Source organism: Squalius cephalus (genome assembly GCF_949319135.1).
Source record: "Squalius cephalus genome assembly, chromosome: 9".
Lineage (NCBI taxonomy): Eukaryota > Metazoa > Chordata > Actinopteri > Cypriniformes > Leuciscidae > Squalius > Squalius cephalus.
The window spans coordinates 4477562-4497191 of NC_137130.1; the positions used below are offsets into that span (position 1 = coordinate 4477562).

At 37.5% G+C, this 19630-nt stretch overlaps 1 protein-coding gene across 8 annotated transcripts in view; it reads left to right on the forward strand.

Moving 5' to 3' along the window:
* The window catches only part of LOC307164833 (uncharacterized protein), a 179308-nt gene that overhangs the window by 32720 nt on the left and 126958 nt on the right, over window positions 1–19630 (forward strand). For 6 of the 8 annotated variants that reach the window (XM_079881992.1, XM_079881990.1, XM_079881989.1 and 3 more), the window contains exons 6-7: window positions 2805–2898; window positions 3099–3157. In XM_079881992.1, the coding sequence (XP_079738118.1) occupies window positions 2805–2898; window positions 3099–3157 (153 nt within the window). The remainder of the gene's footprint in view (window positions 1–2804; window positions 2899–3098; window positions 3158–19630) is intronic. The other 2 variants (XM_079881993.1, XM_079881994.1) reach the window with 1 other exon arrangement.

The following is a 19630-nucleotide window of genomic DNA, read 5'->3' on the forward strand; positions in this document are numbered from 1 at the left end:
TCATCTCGCCAGGGGGTTGCTATGCTGTTGCTAAGGTGTTCTGAGTGTTTTAAAACTTTGCTGTGTGGTTACTAGGTTATTCCAGGTGGTTTCCAGGGTGTTGCTATGCAGTTGCTGAAGCATTTTTAGTGTTTTTACACTGCTGTATGTTTACCTGGTTGTTGCCAGGGTGTTGCCTAGGTGTTCTGAGTGTTTTAACACTGGTATGTGCTGACCTGGTTGTTGCCAAGGTGTTGCTATGCAGTTGCAAAGGTTTTCTGCTGTGCAGAATACTACTGTAGGTTATTATGGGTGGTTGCCAGGGTGTTGCTATGAAGTTGCTAAAGCATTCTGAGTGTTTTAACACTTTGCTATATGCTTACCTGTGGCCAGTGGCATAAACTGCTAAGACTAATCTTAAAATTTAGCCATCTAATTTTTTTCTTCAAGACTGGTTCTAACTTTTTAAAGTTAGTGACATAACAGGTAGAACGGTCTCATTTGAATCGGAAAAGTAAGACTGATCGCCTCATGTCTTACTGTTGGTTGTTCAAACTAGTTTTGACTTGAGTCACAGTCTTAACATAGTGGCTAATTTTATGCTACTGGCCCCTGGCTGTTGCCAGGGTGTTGCTTTGCTGTTGCTAATGTGTTCTGAGTGTTTTAACACTTTGCTGTGCAGTTACTAGGTTATTCCGGGTGGTTGCCAGGGTGTTGCTATGCAGTTGCTGAAGCATTCTGAGTGTTTTAACACTTTATGTGCCTACCTGGTTGTTGCCAGGGTGTTGCTATGCAGTGCCTGCGGTGTTCTGAGTGTTTTAACACTTGGCTACGCAGTTACTAGGTTGTTGTCAGGGTGCTGCTATGCTGTTGCTAAGGTGTTGAGTGTTTTAACACTTGGCTATGCATTTACTTAGTTGTTGCCAGGGTGTTGCTGTGCTGTTGCTAAGGTGTTCTGAGTGTTTTAACACTTTGGTATGTGCTCATCTGGTTGTTGCAAATGTGTTGCAAAGGTGTTCTTAGTTTTTTTAACAATTGATTGTGTGGTTACTACTGTAGGTTATTCTGGGTTGTTGCTATGCAATTACTAAAGCATTTTGAGTGTTTTAACACTTTGCTATATGCTTACCTGGTTGTTGCCAGGGTGTTACTATGCTGTTCCTGAGGTGTTCTGAGTGTCTGAATCACTAATAGCTGCAGTACTAGTGATGCTTGACTTAAACACAACTGAATATACTAAAATAAGATCTGAGTAAAGACTGACATTATAGATGAACAACTTCTGCATGTCCATGAGGCGGACGGCAGCTCTCCTCACCAGTTCAAGCTGGCTCTCTGCCATTCCTGAAGGTGACAGCAATAGTGCCGACGTTTCATTGCAGGATGCACACACACACTCGCGCGAGGGTGTCTGTGAATCTCAATGTCAACTGTGTTACAGCGTTTACAACTCGACAGAGTCAAGTTGACTCAGCACATTCCTTTCCCGGTGGTCAGAGAAAGACGGAGATGAAGAAATTAAGTGTGAAGCGGAGCAGCCTAACTGAACCCTGCCAGAGTGCCGCTGTTTCGACACTAATTATTGATTGGATGATTAGGGCAGATGAAGAGATCTCTTTTTGAAAGCGCGGCCTGTGATTGTGCATCCCGCACGCGGCTACAGAGCAAGCGCAAGTGAGCGATGGAGCAATCGATACTTTCAATCACGTTGAAGAGCGTTGCTGTCAGTCACGCTATAGTGAGGTGATTAGGATTGAGTCTTAAGACAGTGAATAAGTTCCCGCGGCTCTCTCCGGAGCCTCCTTCAGTTTCCCGGGCACCTAATGAACTCACACGGAGCGGCACGACATTCTGTCTGCACTGATCCTGCAGTCAGACCAAACTAGCACAGCGGTGCACGAGGGATAACACGCTTTACTCAAGATCACCAAAAACGGGGTTGTTCTGACTCTGAATTCTGATTGGATCAGCTGCGTTTAAAGTCGTTGCACAAACCTCTGACTGCACATTCTATTAATGCAAACATAAACAGCCTACATTTAAAGGGATAGTTCACCCAAAAATGAAAAATCATTTACACACCCTCAAGTTGTTCCAAACCTGTATGAATTTCTTTCTTGAAGAATATGGAAGTCAATGAGGTCCATCAACTGTTTGGTTAACAACATTCTTCAAAAGATCTTTTGAGTTCAGCAGAACAAAAAACTCATACAGGTTTGGAACAACTTGAGGATGAATAAATGATAACAGAACTATCCCATGTACTATTAAATGCATTAAAAATTTACTTGAGTATGTTTTTAGTACAATACAAATATACTATAATGCATTTCTAATACATTTAACAGTACATCTTTTTCACCTGGGCTTTAAGACTATATTACTTGGTAAAAAAATCGAATTATTTATATTATAATTAGGCCTGGTTTCATAGACAGGTCTTAGATTAAGCCAGGATTAGGCCTTGGGTCAATTTGGGCATTTAAGTAGCTTTTATAAATGTGCCTTAGAAAAAAAGCATTACTGGTGTGCATCTTGAGACAAAACAATGCCAGTGACATATCTGAAGATATGCTAGTTCAAGTTGCTTTCATTAAAAACAGCTCAAACATGCATTTTAGTCTGGGACTAGATTTAAGATTTTTCTGTGAAACCAGGGGTTCAAGTGGTAAATTAAAGTAATTAATTAAAGTATTATTTGTGCTGTTTTTTTGAAGCAATAATCCACAAGATTCTGTATGTTACATTGATTTTACCATGGTAACTGTACTGAAACTGTAAATCACTGTAACACATGGTCTCTTGTGGCGTATTTCTTTAATAAGCAGCAGCTGGGAGAAGCAGATGAGAGGTTCATATGAAGGGTGTGGACTGGAGCTTGTCATGGAGAATCTGTCAAATGAGGAGCGACGAGCACAGGTAGTGGCATTATTTATCAAACAGAAGTCATTCATCATCATCTAAAGTCAACATGAAATCTGATTTCTTATTTTGCATGATTCCAAAATAATAAAAATCATGAAAATATAATAATAAGTAAAATGGTTGATTGGCATTTCACGTTGACTTTAACAAATCCTGGTTAAACGGTGTGTGTTTATATGTGTTTGCATGTGCAGGAAAGGACAGATAAAATCTACAATTCTGCAGTGAAAACAAGCAGATGCAGTACATACAGGTATGAACGGTTTGTTTTAATTTTTCCTCAAGCAAAAGTCTGAATTCTAATGAGCAAAGCTGAAGAGGCATATTGAAATCGTTAAGCAGAAAATCCTTGACCTTCTTCTTCTGTGTAAAAAAAGAAGAAAAAGAGGAAAAAAAAAAAACAGAAAGCAAAACAAACTCTGTCTGGCTCTCTCTTACGCCGACTGTCAACATGTCTCTTGATGTGGCAGCATCAGACTGTGTTTATTGTGTTGCTTCGGTGTGATAATAACTGTAATCGCTGTGTGGGAATTAGTGGAGAGTATCTAGTGGAGAGAGACAGCGAGAGAGAGCGAGAGAGAGAGACAGATTGACAGAGATTAGAGGTGGGCTCTGCTGCTGTCTCTTTGTGTGGTGCCTGTCTGTCAGCCAAGAAAAGAAGAAGAAAACGCTGCTCTGCCTGTCTCTCCGAGTGCTGATCTTGTCCTTGTCAGCCTTAAAAAAAGGGCTCTGAGCCAGAATGCCTCATTGTGCGCCAATGATTCCAAAGGCGGATACCACAAAACACATTAAGGGAAGGATGCACATACATATACTGTAAACAAAAAAAAACATTTCCTAACAATGTATGCATTGAATATATACATTGAATTGTACAGCAATGATGCATTCATTGATAAAAAGTCACAAAGATCCTAAGCAGCACAACTGTTTTCAACATTGATAACAATAACAAATGTATCTTGAGCAGCAAATTAGCATATTAGAATGATTTATGAAGGATCATGTGACACTGAAGACTGGAGAAAATTCAGCTTTGCATCACAGGAATAAATTACATTTTACAATATATTCATATGGGAAACAATTATTTGATAAATGTAATATTATTTCACAATATTACTGTATTTTTGGTCTTCCTTCAAATACATTTAAAAAAATCTCGCCAACCCCAAACTTTTGAACGGTGCGATATCAGCCTCCGTACATGTGAGCATAATAAAGCTTTGGCAATCTAAAGCTTCTATTCGTTATCGTGCCAATAAAGCCACTAGAATCTGACAGAGGAATCAGACAGAGCTGAACACATCAAGCGAGATTAAAAAAGCGTTGAGAAAACGGGTCCGATTTCTTGCACGCCTCCACCCTCCCCCATCCGCTCCCCTTCCCCTCAGCCTGACATCGGCTGGCTTTTGAGGGAGCCGCTGACTTGTTAGTACTCTAAGCAACACGAGGAACAGATGTGTCCCTGGCAGTGGATGGATGGTCACACTCCATCTGGCCAGTGCAGCTCTGGACAGGGATGATGAATACAGCTTCATCACTGAATGACTGTCATCAATCCGTTCTCTCTGACAGCATCAGGCCCCAGGTGGAGCCGCCCAGAGAGAGGCCATTCCAGAATACAGGTCAATCAGCACCAGCCCAAGCCAATATTAGCTCTCGATATAAAGAACGCTGGACGCATTATGCCGTGAGATCAACTCTTAACACCATGTCCTAACTACACGCGACGCGGCGTGCGATAAAAGGTATCTTTTCCATGTTATTCAGAGTTTTTGTCCTAACCAGCCGCGACGACGACACGCGACGATTCTATTTTAGAAACGTTTTCTATTTTTCTGCGACGTCGCGCTGGAACAACAAACACAAAGTGTGGTGATGATAATCTCAGGTGCTGTTTATGTGCTTTATTTAATGTTAAAAGCGTGCAATGTGACTTTGAATATCATTTAGTGCTCCAGCTTTGTAGCTGTAAAAGCAACAATGGATAATTCACCTCAGATCTTGAAATTAAACAAATGGAAACAAGAGCGTTCAAACTGTGAACAAACAAGTGTATTCTTTGACAAAGATTGTTTTAGTAACACAGTAGCCTATGTATTTCTAATAATGTTTAAATGGTGTAATATTTGTGAATTTGATTATGGAGCCTACTTTTCTTGCGAGTGCCGTCAAGATTACTCTCTGGTGCCGTGCACTCGCCGCGAGACTCCGCCCACACGCGGTTCTGATTGGCTGTGGGTTTTGATTGATTTTTGACGCATCTCGCAGTTGCGTCGCATCTGGTTAGGACTCTGTGTAAGCTTCACAGGAGAGCTCGGGTGAGGAAAGATGGGCTAAATCACAAGGCTTTGATGTAGACGGCGTGGATTTATGTGCACGCAGGAGGCTAACACCATGTTTTCCGACGGAATAAGAATGAAAGACAAAGCAATGCTAGAAAAGAGACCTGTGAACAGACAGAGCTAGTTAACCATCTAACGAATATAGTGCCATAGTGAGCGGCCTTGGTTTTTTCCAAAAAATGTTTCAAGCGAGATTTTTAAGCCTTGAAGTAAACCGGCTCTGTTAATCACGTTACAAACATTAATTTATAGCAAATAGGTGTTTTGCGCATCAGAAACAAAGACAAAGGCGTTGTGCACACATGTGCACACTGAACAAAACTGGCTTTGAAACAATTTCCACTTATAAGTTTCATAAATCATTACAAAGAAACAGCAAGTGTGACACATTGAATTAAACATGAATTGGTAACACCTTACAATAAGGTTTCATTCATTAACATTAGCTACCTACATTAGTTAACATGAACTAACAATGAAAGTACTTCTAAAGTATTTATTAATCTGTTAATTTCAACATTTCATAATACATTATCAAAACTTCTGTTAATGTTATTTAATGGATCTGATCTAACATGAACAGTTGTACTTTTATATGAGTTTAAAATATAGTTTATTTGAAGACTTTTGCACTATATTTAAATATACATGTTTTTGAGAGTATATGGAGACCAACTTGATTATGTCATTTGCAATGCATCATGGGAGTGGCCAGTTGCTACTGAGCTCTTTTAGCGTTATTTCCACTTCCATTATTTTCCACTGGGACTATGGTTATGGAGATAGCTTTATAGAGTGGATAAACATGAAAAAAATCAGCAATTAAACTTGACAAATTATTTTTTTTTAGGCCAACCAATATGGGTTTTTCTTTAAACGATTCTTATGTTATTTTATTAGCAGTTTTTATTTATTTATTTTTATTTAATAATTATTTATACTGAGTAGGAAAGTTGTATTTGTTATGTATTTTGTGTTGTTCCTTTGGATAGTATAACAAAAGTGTATATATATATATATATATATATATATATATAAACCTAAATGACCTTAAATTTAAATGAAATTCCCCTAAAATATTTAAACACAGAAATTTCTCATTATCCATGCACAACAGATACACAAAGAGCTAATGCTCCTATAGAGAGAAACAGTCTCAGGTTCCAGAAGTAAAAAAACTCATTAATTCTCTCCATAGGGAAATTGATTTTGAACAATAACTTTAAACCTTTAAAGACAGATCTACTGTGAGCTACGAGGGTGTTAATACATGGTATTTGCTTCTGTTGAAGCTGTTGGCCCACAATATTTCAGCTTATTTTTAAAATAATTGTGTTTGACAGTGGAATTCCTGGTGAAAAACTGCATTACCCATTAGGGCTGTACCAGAATATTCGAGTATTCGAATATTCGTTCGGTGGGTTGGTATTCGATTTTTAAATTTGACATTCGAATATTCGGTTTAAATTTTTTTTTTTTTTTTTCACACCTGGCATCCCCCTAGAAACGGTTCCCATTCGCGCTTGAATGGGGCTGTCATGCGTTTTCTCAGATCGGATAGTTCTCTCTGATTTATCAATATGAACAATGAACACATAAATGTGTTTTTGCAAAACGGATATGAATCCGAACTTCAAATCCCGCGCTATAGGCAGATGTAATGGAGTGCACGTCGCTAGCAACAGATAAGCTGCATTTTACTGATCGTCAGCTAAAATTTCTAAATCAAAGACCGCAATAAGAGAGCGGCAACAGCCCTGGTAAGATCATTTCGGTTCTTTACTTTTAATGAAGTTGATTGTGTGTTAAAGCATCTGCGACCCACTTTCACTTTGATTTGCGATAGTTTGCACGTTGGCTTGATGAATAGATGCTGATCTGCGGTGTCGTGTGCTGTAAGCGTCGTCATATCTGGTTATAACATGATATAGCCTAAAACACGCTCTCACACGGTTATTTTTTTTAGCATTTTTGGGCGAAATACAATACTCTTATTTTAGAGCGCAGAACAGCGGAGTTTGTATGGGCAGAAGTGCATGCTTGTAGGCTATAAGCTGCGTTGCTTTGACATTGTGGAAATAGAATAGAAACAATATATTAGCCTACCCTTTACTGTGTCAGTAATTACATTTACATTTACATTTATTCATTTAGCTGACGCTTTTATCCAAAGCGACTTACAATTGCTATATATGTCAGAGGTCGCACGCCTCTGGAGCAACTAGGGGTTAAGTGTCTTGCTCAGGGACACATTGGTGTCTCACAGTGGATTCGAACCCGGGTCTCTCACACCAAAGGCATTAATTACTGTGCTGCTGATTTCAGATTTGAGAGTTATTTGTTACTCAGAAAAATATTAGGCTGTGTTTTGTATCACTAGTGCAGTGTCCGTTCTCGGAGCCCTGCGCGTGAGGCCCTACGCTTCCCGCTCGCGCTGTTCTGTATTAAAAGTTTATTAATTCTGAACGTGTCACGTCTCGCGTCTGTATTGCACCAAATGTGACACTGCACTCGTGAAGTCGATTGGATGAACGGTTCTAAATGCAAGATAAATAATCTAAATGCAAACAGACAGAGATTCCTGCCTTTATTAGAGAGAAGAATATGTTCAGCCCCCCTCCCTCCGAAGCTTCGAATATTCGATGTTAATTCCTATCGAAGCTTCGAAGCTCAAAAAATGGTATTCGGACCAGCCCTATTACCCATGATGCTGCACAGAAAATTACACCAATCAGAGAGTCGAAAAAAGCAAAAGAGCTCCACCTACTCCCATGAAGCACTGCAAATGATCGAGTCGATCTCCATACGCTCTCAAAATACTGAAATGTTATATATATATATATATATATATATATATATATATATATATATATATATATATATATGCATATCTTGCAATCATTTCATATCATTTCATATCATTAATCAACATTTGTAAATTATTTTTTTTCTCCATCGTTTTTAATTATGCTGTTCACAATGCTTCACTGGATTGTAGTTTTTTCTCTCTCTAAAACGTTAAGTACCTTGTATCTTTAAGTAGTTAAGTAGTTTTGTATCTTTGTCTTTTTGTCCGAGTTTCAAAAACTTTTTTGCTTCAAATCAAAGTGTGTAAGGTCATAAGATTCAATTCGTAGCTGATTGGCTTGGTTCATGGCTTATAACTCTTTAACGAAGACTATTGAATGAATGAAAATATACTTCCGGAACCAGCGCCGCTGAAAAAGGAGGCGGGCACTGTTGCACTTTATAATTGACCATTACTGGTAAGTCTTCTGGCCTGGCAGAAGTATTATTGTAGTTAATACTTACATAATTCCTAAAATCCACTTACAGTCTTGTTGTTAATACTTTGTTTCTGTTTGGCACCACTTGCACTGCTACTGCCATCCTTGTTGTGTATGTATTTTGTAACCCTCTGTAAGGTTGATGCATTGGCAACATGTCTGCAGGGTTCCCGTGGGGTCTTAAAAAGTCAAAAATTCTGAACTTTTAAATTTAAGTCCTTAAAACGTCTTAAAAACGGCCAGATTTTCATCCTCGGTCTTAAATTTCTTTTAGTCAGGTCTAAAAAAGGATTTACCCTCGTTCATTTCCAGAAACGCTGGCCGCAGAAAGTTATAACAAAGTAGCAAAAAAAGTTTCGAGTCGTAGCCTACAAAGCGGAGCTCTAGAGCAGGGGTCTCCAACACGTCGCTCGAGAGCTAGCTCGTGGCCTGATTTGAGGTAGCTTGCCAACAGGCCGTTCACATATCGCGTCATAGCGCGGGGTAAGCGTGCTCATAATTGAAGCAACATGCTCGTTTTTTGCCAGGCGCAGCGAGATAAAAAAAGTAGTGTGCACCCAAACACTACGGGTGTTTTTCTCTTCTCCGTAAATAAATCTTGTAGCAGAGTCACAGCAAGCGTTTTTCGGTGGTGGATTTCGGTGGTTTTTTATGCAAAGTCAACGGAGACCGTTGGATTGTCCATGAACTTGAACTTGAACTTGTACATGTTAGTAACGTTAGGCTATATAACATGTTGCAAGACATTTTTAAAATCTGGCTATCACCAATAACAATGGTATTATTATAATGTTTATGTAAACAAAAAGTGCATATTGATGCTAATTTTATTTGTTATTTGCAGGTTTTTGACATAAAACTTGGTGAATTGATTTCATTGTGTAGTATTAGTACTATGTGATCACCGCCGTGATCATTTTTGTCACTATAATGTCACTATAACGCCATTTCATCTCTAGTTATGATCAACTATGATCAACTAAAATCAACTAATTATGTGTTTTTTACAGTATAATATGCAAAGTACAATTTTCTAGAATTTTTTTTTATATCTGATTATGTTCTTTTCTCTGACACACGTTGTTGGGTGTGGAAGGTCACTAATGTGATTGCTTTATCTGTAAATTAAAGTAATGCTTTTTCAATTACTGAATTCATTGAAATAAAATGAATTGAATATTTTTTTTTTGGCAATGCGTCGTGTAGGTCTTAAATTTCAATCGTTATGGTCTTAAAATGTCTTAAAAAGGTCTTAAATGTGACTTACTGAAACCTGCAAGAACCCTGTGTCTGTAAAGCTTCACTGAATCTATCTTGGAAAGAACTAGATAAAAAGAAAGCCACAGTGTCATCATAGAATCAAATAAAAAGTGCAGTAGTCCTGTAAGGCTATATTAAACTGACAACATATCGTAGGCCTGACCTTGTCATGGTCCATTTTGAATATGTTAACACTCCAGCGTTCCCTTGAACTGTCACAACTTCAGATCCAACACTTTTAATGCTTTCCCAGGGCTGCCTATAATAAATATCTCACTGGACAGCCGCTGGACGTTTCACCTTGTTTCCAGAGCCCTAAACAGCTCCGGAAGAAGATCGAGTCCATTCACCTCCTCCTTGTTTCCACGTCTTTATAACTGTCTGCTATCCTCTTCATCGACATGAAGAAAGAGAAGAAAGAAATAGAGAGAGAGAGAGAGAAAGCTTGTGATAATGAGTTGCAGCATTGGCGATGGGAGGAGGTGATTCAGGGCCTTGATGTCAGCGCGACGAGGACACCTTAGCAAGCACGGGGTGGTTCAATAACACGCGTGTTTATAAATGACACTGGTTCCAGCGGCATGCTGGGAAATTACACGTCTGAAACCCTGAACCCTGAAGCCACCGCACAGCAAGGCACGGCACGCACATGAAAATATCCCCAACATACAGTACATGCGTGTACGTATGCTCATATTACTCAGTTTAGCTAATGTAACCGCCATAGTGCTTAAAGGGATAGTTCACCCAAAAATGAAAATTAGCCCATGATTTACTCACCCTGAAGTCATCCTAGGTGTAGGCTAAACTTCTTTCAGAGTTATATTAAAAAATGTCCTGGCTCTTCCAAGCTTGATAATGGGAGTGAATGGCCGTTTGACTGTGGAAGTCCATTAAAGCGCATCTATTCATGATTAAAGTGCTCGACATGGCTCTGCGGGGGTTAATAAAGGCCTTCTGAAGTGAAGCAATGCGTTTGTGTAAGAAAAATATCCATATTTAAAACTTTATCGACTAAAATAACTAAAGCTAAACTACGACCGTACGCATCGATTTACGCCAAAAGAGTAACACTTGAACTTTTGTGCGTTATTACGTTGTGTGTCAAGTTCAAGTGTTACTCTTTTGGCGTAAATTGATGCGTACGGCCATAGTTTAGCTAATTTAGCTAATTAAATCATGGGCTAATTTTCATTTTTGGGTGAACTATCCCTTTAATGCAACACCCTAGCAACCACATAGCAACACCCTGGCAACCACCCGAGTACTGTATAGTCACCCTCTAGAAACCATCCAGCATATCAATCTGTTTTTCTGATAGCCTATGCTAAACTTTAAAACTACTTTAAACTATACACTGAAAACCTTCAAACTACTTCAAACGTTCAGGTCAGGCTTTCTCGAGTCAACATCAAAGTTGTGTTAGACTTTTTTATATATATTTTCCATTTTAATTTAGTTACGGTTTTAGTGAATCCATTGGGTTTTTGTCATTTTTATTATTTTTATTTATGTATTTTTTTTATATGCCTATACAGTCATTTTTATTTTTAGTTATTTTAGTACATCAAGTTGAGCTAAATGAAAATTTGAAATGTTGTCTTGGAAACTAGCCGAAATACATTTTTTTATATTTTATTTTATTTCAGTTATTGCTTCTTTTATTTAAAATAACAAAAATGTTTTTTTTTAGTTTTTTTTTTTTATGGTTTTAGATTTAGTTAACCATAATAACCCTGGTTGGAACTTAAAATGGGCATTTATCTGAAACTTGCGCAGTTTAAACCTCAAATCCAGCTTAAACTAAATCCAGCAAACCAGAAAAGCTGAGAGATGAGAAAACCACATTTTTTTAAGTGGATCGTCTTTCAAATGTAGCATAAACTGATTTATTTGAATGAAACAGTTTAATTCAGATCAATAACGATTCACTGATTCAACAATCAAAGAAACAATTCACTGATTCACCCTGTGCTTTGCATCCAATTAGCTTAATGCTAGTCGGTTGTATATAAATTCTATACATTTGTGACCAGTTTATTTGAGATCATCACAATAAAGTAATGCACTGACTGTAAAAACGAATGATATAATCTGATAGTTATGCTCTTAAACAGATACAGTATATTTGTCCCCTTGTATAACGGGAAAAGTAGTTAGCTAACTATGTTTTCTAAATGTTTTCCTTGACTGTAGATTAATTATGAGCAGCTTCCAGCGCTGCACCAAGATTACTCTTAAAACTACGACTGCTCTTATCGAAAGATTTGTGATAAATTAGCAATTAATCCTCTTCCTTTACTTGCTGTTTGTGAGTTGGTGGCAGAGAGGAGGCCTATAAATAGCGTTAGCATATGTACTTAGCTGTCAAAGAGAGCAAAGAGGAACAAGGGCCCGAATGACCTCAGTGAGCGCCAGATTCCAAACTCACATACATATTTATTGGCGAGGCTCACCTCTAGTCCCGCTGACAGCAAACCTGAGCTTCCGACTGCAATCCCAGCCAAAGGGAATGTTAAGCTGTTCTTGTGGCGGACTGCAGAGGCTAATATCTCAGATAAGACCCATTTAATCATGCTTTTGTCTTTAAATAGCTAATTATTTTCACCATCACACATGCAGAGGTTTGTTTCATGGCCATTCAGTGACGATTCTGTGTGCGATTCTGCCAAAAGCTAGCCATTTCTATGTGGCACCAGTAAAAAAAATAAACACGCATACAAATCTTTTGTCTATTGCTCTGAGTGTGGTTCTTCTCACGCAGGCTCTAATTAGCCGGGAATTAAACATGCTACACAAAAGCGAGATATCTTCTGCTAAAAATACAGAACAATACCATTTTATTTGGACTGAGAACAGGGCCTGGCCAGCTTCCAGAACCTTCTACACTGCCAGTTAGCAAAAAGATACATGGTAATTTACAGACCAAATCATGTTTGCGATAATGCAAAAAAATGGCACGCAAGTCAGATTTCATGCAAGTGTCTTAAAACAATCAAATTTGATTGTTTCAGGTCAAGTTTCTATTAAATCAGCATTTGCAACTTGTGCCAGGTTAATTAAAGGGGTGGTAAAATGCCCTTTTCACAAGATGTAAAATAAGTCTCTGATGTCCCCAGAGTGTGTATGTGAAGTTTTAGCTCAAAATACCCCACAGATATTTTTATATAGCATGTTAAACACTGAAAATTTCTAAAACTTTTAGCCTTTTATGTTCAAACCGGAGTCAGACAAAGATGGAGAGACTCAAGAAGAAGTGACAACATGTAGAAGCAACAGGACATTTCTGAATGGTTAGTTGATGAATTTATGTTGCTTATGTGTAGTTATCTTCTAGTCATTGATTAGCATATACTGTCTTGATAATCTATAAATCGTGTTCCGGGGGCGGGGTTCATGTAAATTCTAGGGTTGGTGATGTCACTAACCCGGGAGGAATGTGGTGTAGTCTCTATCAGCCGTTTGTTGTAGTCCTTAAAAAGCGATTTCTTTAAAAGCAAATATCTCCCTTTGCTTTGAACTTTGAGCGTTGTAACTTTGCAGATGTTGTTTATGCCCAAACAGCAACATTACACACTAACTAAAGTTAGAAAAGTCAAATCATAATCAACCACCCCATTAAGCATTGATATATATTTATTTGACTTTCAATTTTGTAATAATTATTATTTTTTATTATTTAAATGAATGTATTTGTTTTTGATTCGAGTCTGTCAACAATCACTGCGTCTGAAATCGAATACTACACTACTGTGTAGTTGGTGAAAAACAGTATGTCAAAAGAGTAGTGTGCCTGAATACCTATAGGGAGTGAATAGGGAGCGAAAGGTTGATTGGGACACTATTTCCCATTCATCTCAATGGCAAAAAGTGTCCTAATCAACATGAATTCACCCCTGAAAAACGTACCCGGATGACCTACTACTTCCAGCAGGATTCTGAAGTGTGCATTCGATGGACACTTTACTATCCCATGAGGCCACAGGACAGGATTTATGAATGGCAGTGAAGCAACTGATGCTGGTCACGTGACAGTAACAACATGTGAACATACGTCCGAATTTCATATTCATACTATATAAAACATACTTTTTTAACAGTCACAAAGTAAGTTCAAATTCAGTATGCATTTTCAGACACACCTAATAAGTATTATTCTAATACTCTAAAGCCCCTTTCTCACAGGGATTCCAGAAAATACACGGATAATGTGTCCCGGGATCGTCTGATTTTGGTTCATTCACACTGCCAGTGATTTTCCGGAATCTGTGAGTGCGCTCACACACATCCAGTAAAGACACGTGACGTCAGGATGTGATAACTCCTGTCAGATGTCAGTTCTGCTGATAACTCCTCTTCGCCAGTTCTGCACGAAGACGAGCCCATACTCCCCAGTAGCGCCACTGGGTTTGCCGAGTGGCTCGTTCCCCATAATGCTGTAGCATAGGTTGTAGAAAGGCACGCAATGGCACTACGACACACCCCTTACGGCATTGGTCCTGGCTTTTGTTCACACAGGGTGCGTTCCGAGACTGATCTCGGCAATATTACTAGGTCCCCATCCCGGCATCAATCCCGGGACGTGTTTGCGTTCACACAGAAGCAATTTTACGGCAATATCCTGGGATCAACACGCTGTGTGAAAGGGGCTTAATTTAATTAGAGCAATTTCTAATAAAAAGGATAGAATTGCAATCAAATAAAACAACTATGTAGTGAAATATTTTTACAATTCTTCAGTGTCACATGATCCTTCAGAAATCATTCTAACATGATGATTTGTTGCTCAAGAAACATTTCTTATTTTGATCAACGTTGAAGACATCTGTTGCTGTTTATTATGCATGAATATGCTTAATAATATGCTGCTTAAATTACAAGCATGTCCAACTTTACAACAATGATAAGTTGTTTAACTTAACAGGCATTCATTCTCGGTAGAATGGAGAGAGAGGTTTGAAAGATGGAGAGGAGAGCAAGATTTTGATTATCTTATCTTATTGATGTTTAAATTGATACACAAATTCATACCTCAAAGTGAAGGCGTAAGTGTTTAAATTAGGCAAGCCCGCCTGACATGTTGGAAAGAACAACCAAATGACTGATTTGGTGTTGTGAATGTTGGGGATTGAAGATTTGTTGCTGTTGGTCAAGTCTGACCTCCTCCATTGAGAGAGAGGGAGGATGATAGGGCTTCTGCCAGAGAGAGAGAGATAGAGCTGTTTTTGCACATTTCTGCTGCCCCGTCGTTTTCTCAGCAGGGCGTCCCTTGGGAAAGTCAGGAATAAGAGAGAGAGAGGCATCAGCAGCAGTGTGTCTCGAACCATAGACATGGCACCCTGTATGCCAGACGTGTGTGATTTACACAAGCTCACTTACTGTAACACACCATCTGATGGCATTAAATGGCTCAGTGTGAATGTGACAGGATCGCGAGCCATTCAGAATGTCTTTTAAATTCCTATTTAATTCCTGAATTTGAAGTTTGATAGTTGGTACATTGTAAAAAAATAAAATAAAAAAAATTACAAAAAGAGAGAGAGTTCCAATTAAGTAAAACTATTGTGTAGTTTAAAAATAATAATAATAATAAATAAAATAATATATGTATATATATATATATATCTCACAGGAAAAAAATACATTTTAATATATATTTAAATAGAAAACAGTTCTTTCAAATTAAAATAATATTTAACAATATTACTGTTTTTACTGTATTTTTGATCATATAAATTAGTGGTGGGAAAAAAAAATCGATCCATCGATGCATCGCGATTCTCTCTCCAACGATTCTGGATCGATTCTGAGAATTTCAGAATCGATTCTGAGCTTAGTTTATACAGTGCTATGCATAAGTTTAGACAACCATGCTAAAGTTGACTAAAAAGAGGAATAAAAAATCATATTATGCAAATTGAACTTAATGCCTTATTTGAAAAAATTAGGAAAAATCCAACCTTTAAGGACACCAATTTTCTTTGTGAATGAATAATGTATCGTAAATAAATAAATGTTCTTCCTTAAAAAACAGGGTGCATAAGTTTGGGCACCACTATGTTAAATTCCCATAGAGGCAGGCAGATTTTTATTTTTAAGTATTTTTTAAAAAAAAATTTTAGGATACTATGCATCCTGATAAAGTTCCCTTGGCCTTTGGAATTAAAATAGCCCCACATCATCACATAGCATTCACCATACCTAGAGATTGGCATGGTTTTATTTCAGTTAGCCTAAAAGCTAGTTTGATTTGCATTGAGAGCAATGCAAATCAAACTAGCTTTTAGGCTACTTAATTACTTATGTAAACTAATGAATTAATGGGGGGGGGGGGGATCGTGACTCCCAGAATCGGAATCGGATCGGATCGTGAGGTGACTGAAGATTCCCACCTCTAATATAAATACAACTTTGGTGAGCAGAAGAGACTTCTGTCAAAAACATTATGTATCATAAATAATACTTTATTGAATGCTCAAAATTTTCCCAAAGTCTTCAAAAGAGAGCCAAACATGTCTTTTTGTTTCTGTTCTTAATTGTAATAAATTAAATTCCTCTCTGTCATGCCAATCCTATGCAAATTTCATTTTTCCTGTAGGATATGGTCAATCCGATTCAAATTCACACTCATGAATTAAAAAAGAGCAAGTTCTTAAATTCTGAGTCTTACCCACTCCTAGTGTGTGTGTGTGTGTGTGTGTGTGTGTGTGTGTGTGTGTGTGTGTGTGTGTGTGTGTGTGTGTGTGTGTGTGTGTGTGTGTGTGTGTGCATGCGTGCGTGTGTGTTCCTCTCAGTATCAGGCTGCACTGGTTGAAGAATGTGTGTGTCTCTGTACTGAGGGCCACTGGCTTTGTGAAGCCTTGCTGAAACTGACAGTTCTCTGCTTTTACTCAGAGAGACTGACACACAGAACTAAGAGCATAGATGGTCTGTGAGACCTCAGCCGGGCAGATGTTTAGTAATGCCTACAGAAATATCCCAAACAAGGGCTTGTCTCAGTTGTTTCACTTAGACTGCAAAGACATTAATTGGAGATCAAATGGAGACTTTTGCTTCAAGATGATGTTTAAATAAAAGCTTTCAATGCTTTGAACTCCATCCATCCATCTATCTATCTATCTATCTATCTATCTATCTATCTATCCATCCATCCATCCATCCATCCATCCATCCATCCATCCATCCATCCATCCATCCATCCATCCATCCATCCATCCATCCATCCATCCATCCATCCATCCATCCATCCATCCATCCATCACAATGTAATTCTAAATGCACACACACACACACAAAAAAAAAGTTTCTTCAATGTAAAACATGGAATGCTGCTTCTCGTCCCAGAGTGTAAATGACTCCTGCATAGTGTCTTAACAAGGTTCACTGGGTTCAGAAAGACCATAACATGAATGCAGACATGCGAGAGAGACTCAAATTCCCTCAAATTTTTCCCTCAAATTTTACAAACATGCAACAGGTTTCTAATTTACATTCCTATCAAACTGCTCACCATTTGCATACTTTAACTCAATGAAATTATGTAAAAACAATATGACAGAATCTGGATCAAAAATACAAAATTAGTATGAGTAAGCCAATTTGATGTGTCTGGTGCTATAGTGAAATTGAAACTCGACAAACCTGGAACTATTTCAAAGCCGTATGATTATAGAAAATTTAGCATAAGTATTTATTAATATTTTGAATAGATTTTATTTTATGTTTTAAATTTTCATTTTACTATAAGTTCAGTATTATTCATAATTTTAGTTATTGTTTTTTTTTAATATTTCTATTTCACATCAATTTAGTTCTATTTTATTTTAATTTTAGTATACTTCAACTTATTTCAGTACTTATTTAATTTAGTTGCCATGACAACATTTCAGATTTTTCTTGTTTGAGTTTTACATCTATTATTTTATGTTATTTCAACTATATTTCAATGAACAAAACAATTTTTAATAGTTTCACTTTTAGCTAAGAACAATAACAATAATCAACAGCATTGAAAAGCGTGTGTTTCAACCAATCAGAAACAAGAATTAAAAAAAATCATGGCACACATTTGTTTTAAATGAATGTTCTGGGTTCAATTATACGCGTATATGCTTTATCAATAGCAATTGTGTGGCTTATACCACAGAAAACGATTTTATCTTGACCGTCTCCTTTTAAAAAAGAAAACACTTATTTACAGTAACATACTCACAAAGGACGTAAACCAATGGACGTATACCATTTGTTAAACCAGCCAAAACTTAGATATAGAACTGATCATTTTTAGGTCTATACTTTTAAAGTACTTCGATTGTAAGTGAATTTCTGTAAGTGTGATTTTTGTTGAGAGACGAATCAGAACTATTTTCTGTATTATTGACATTATGCCATAAATGCTGTACTGTGTTTCTCTGTCGACGTGAGGAATGTCTGTGACAGTTTTGTTCATACAGCTTCATTCACTCAATGGCATGTGTCTGTTGTGTCTGAGTTTACCCAGAGTTCCTTTTATACCCATTAAAACACACACACACACACACACACACACACACACACACACACACACACACACACACACACACACACACACACACACACACACACACACACACACACACACACAGTCTAAACTCAATTACCTGCAGGAATGTGACCTGGTCAGATCATGAAAGCTTCTAAGATCAACAGCCCGAGTGTTCAAGAACAGCAGACCGATTCAGTCTTCATCAGGAATTTTCCAAATACTTCCACAGTGCAGCATCATCCTGTATATTCCTCCTGATTGAATTCAACGTCACTCAGTGTAACGGACAATGACATGATAATATGAAGTAAAAAGAAGAACAGAAATATTTCTCAACAATTGTTTCTCTGTGTATACAGAAGTGAGACAGTCCAACCATGGCAAACACATCTTCTATTTCTTTGTCTAGAGCACCTTTATAACATCTGATTGGTATGAGAGCTTGAAACCATTATAGTAACCAGCTGAATCTAAAATAATGTGCTACTTGTACTGATCATAACAAGTTATATAGTATGTTAAGTATTATGTTATATACTGTATATATTAAGGCTCTATTTAATATATGCACGTTATGCACAATGCTCATGAGGTGTAATTCAAGCTATATTTATCATATATTAATTCACAAGAACATTTTTTATATATTTTAAATACAGTCAAACAACTAAAAACTAAAATCGATTACTTAGAAAAAGTGGTAAATTACATTTAGGCTATTTAAGGCGCAATTATCTTTTTATTAAAAAAGTTTTAAAGTATTTTAAAATACAGTATCAGCAGTATTGATCTGGCTCAAAAACAATGATGATCTCAATAAGGGTGATGTATGGAGGTTTATTCTGCCAATGAATAAAAAAATATGTTTTATCTCACAATTTTGACTTTTTCCCCTTGCAATTATGAGGGGGAAAAAAGGTCAGAATTGCTAGGTATAAGCTCAGATATGTCAGAATTGTGAGATAAAAAGTTGCTTTTTTATTCCATTGCAGTATCAAAAAAAAAAAAAGCAAGATGTAAATTAGGAATTCCGAAGCAAAAAAAAATCCAAAAGAATTCCATTGTCATCCCAGTGCCGAAAATACCTAATGCAAAATCTCTCAAAGACTTTCGCCCAATCGCACTCACATCTATTCTGTGTAAATGTATGGAGCGCATTGTATGTAAGGAACTGTTATCCCAAATCGAGACATGCATAGACCCCCTGCAATTTGCCTATCGGGCCAATAGGAGCACTGTGGATGCCTCTCTCACTCTTTTAAATAAGGTTCAAAATCATCTAGATAACTCAAATTCCTATGTTCGAA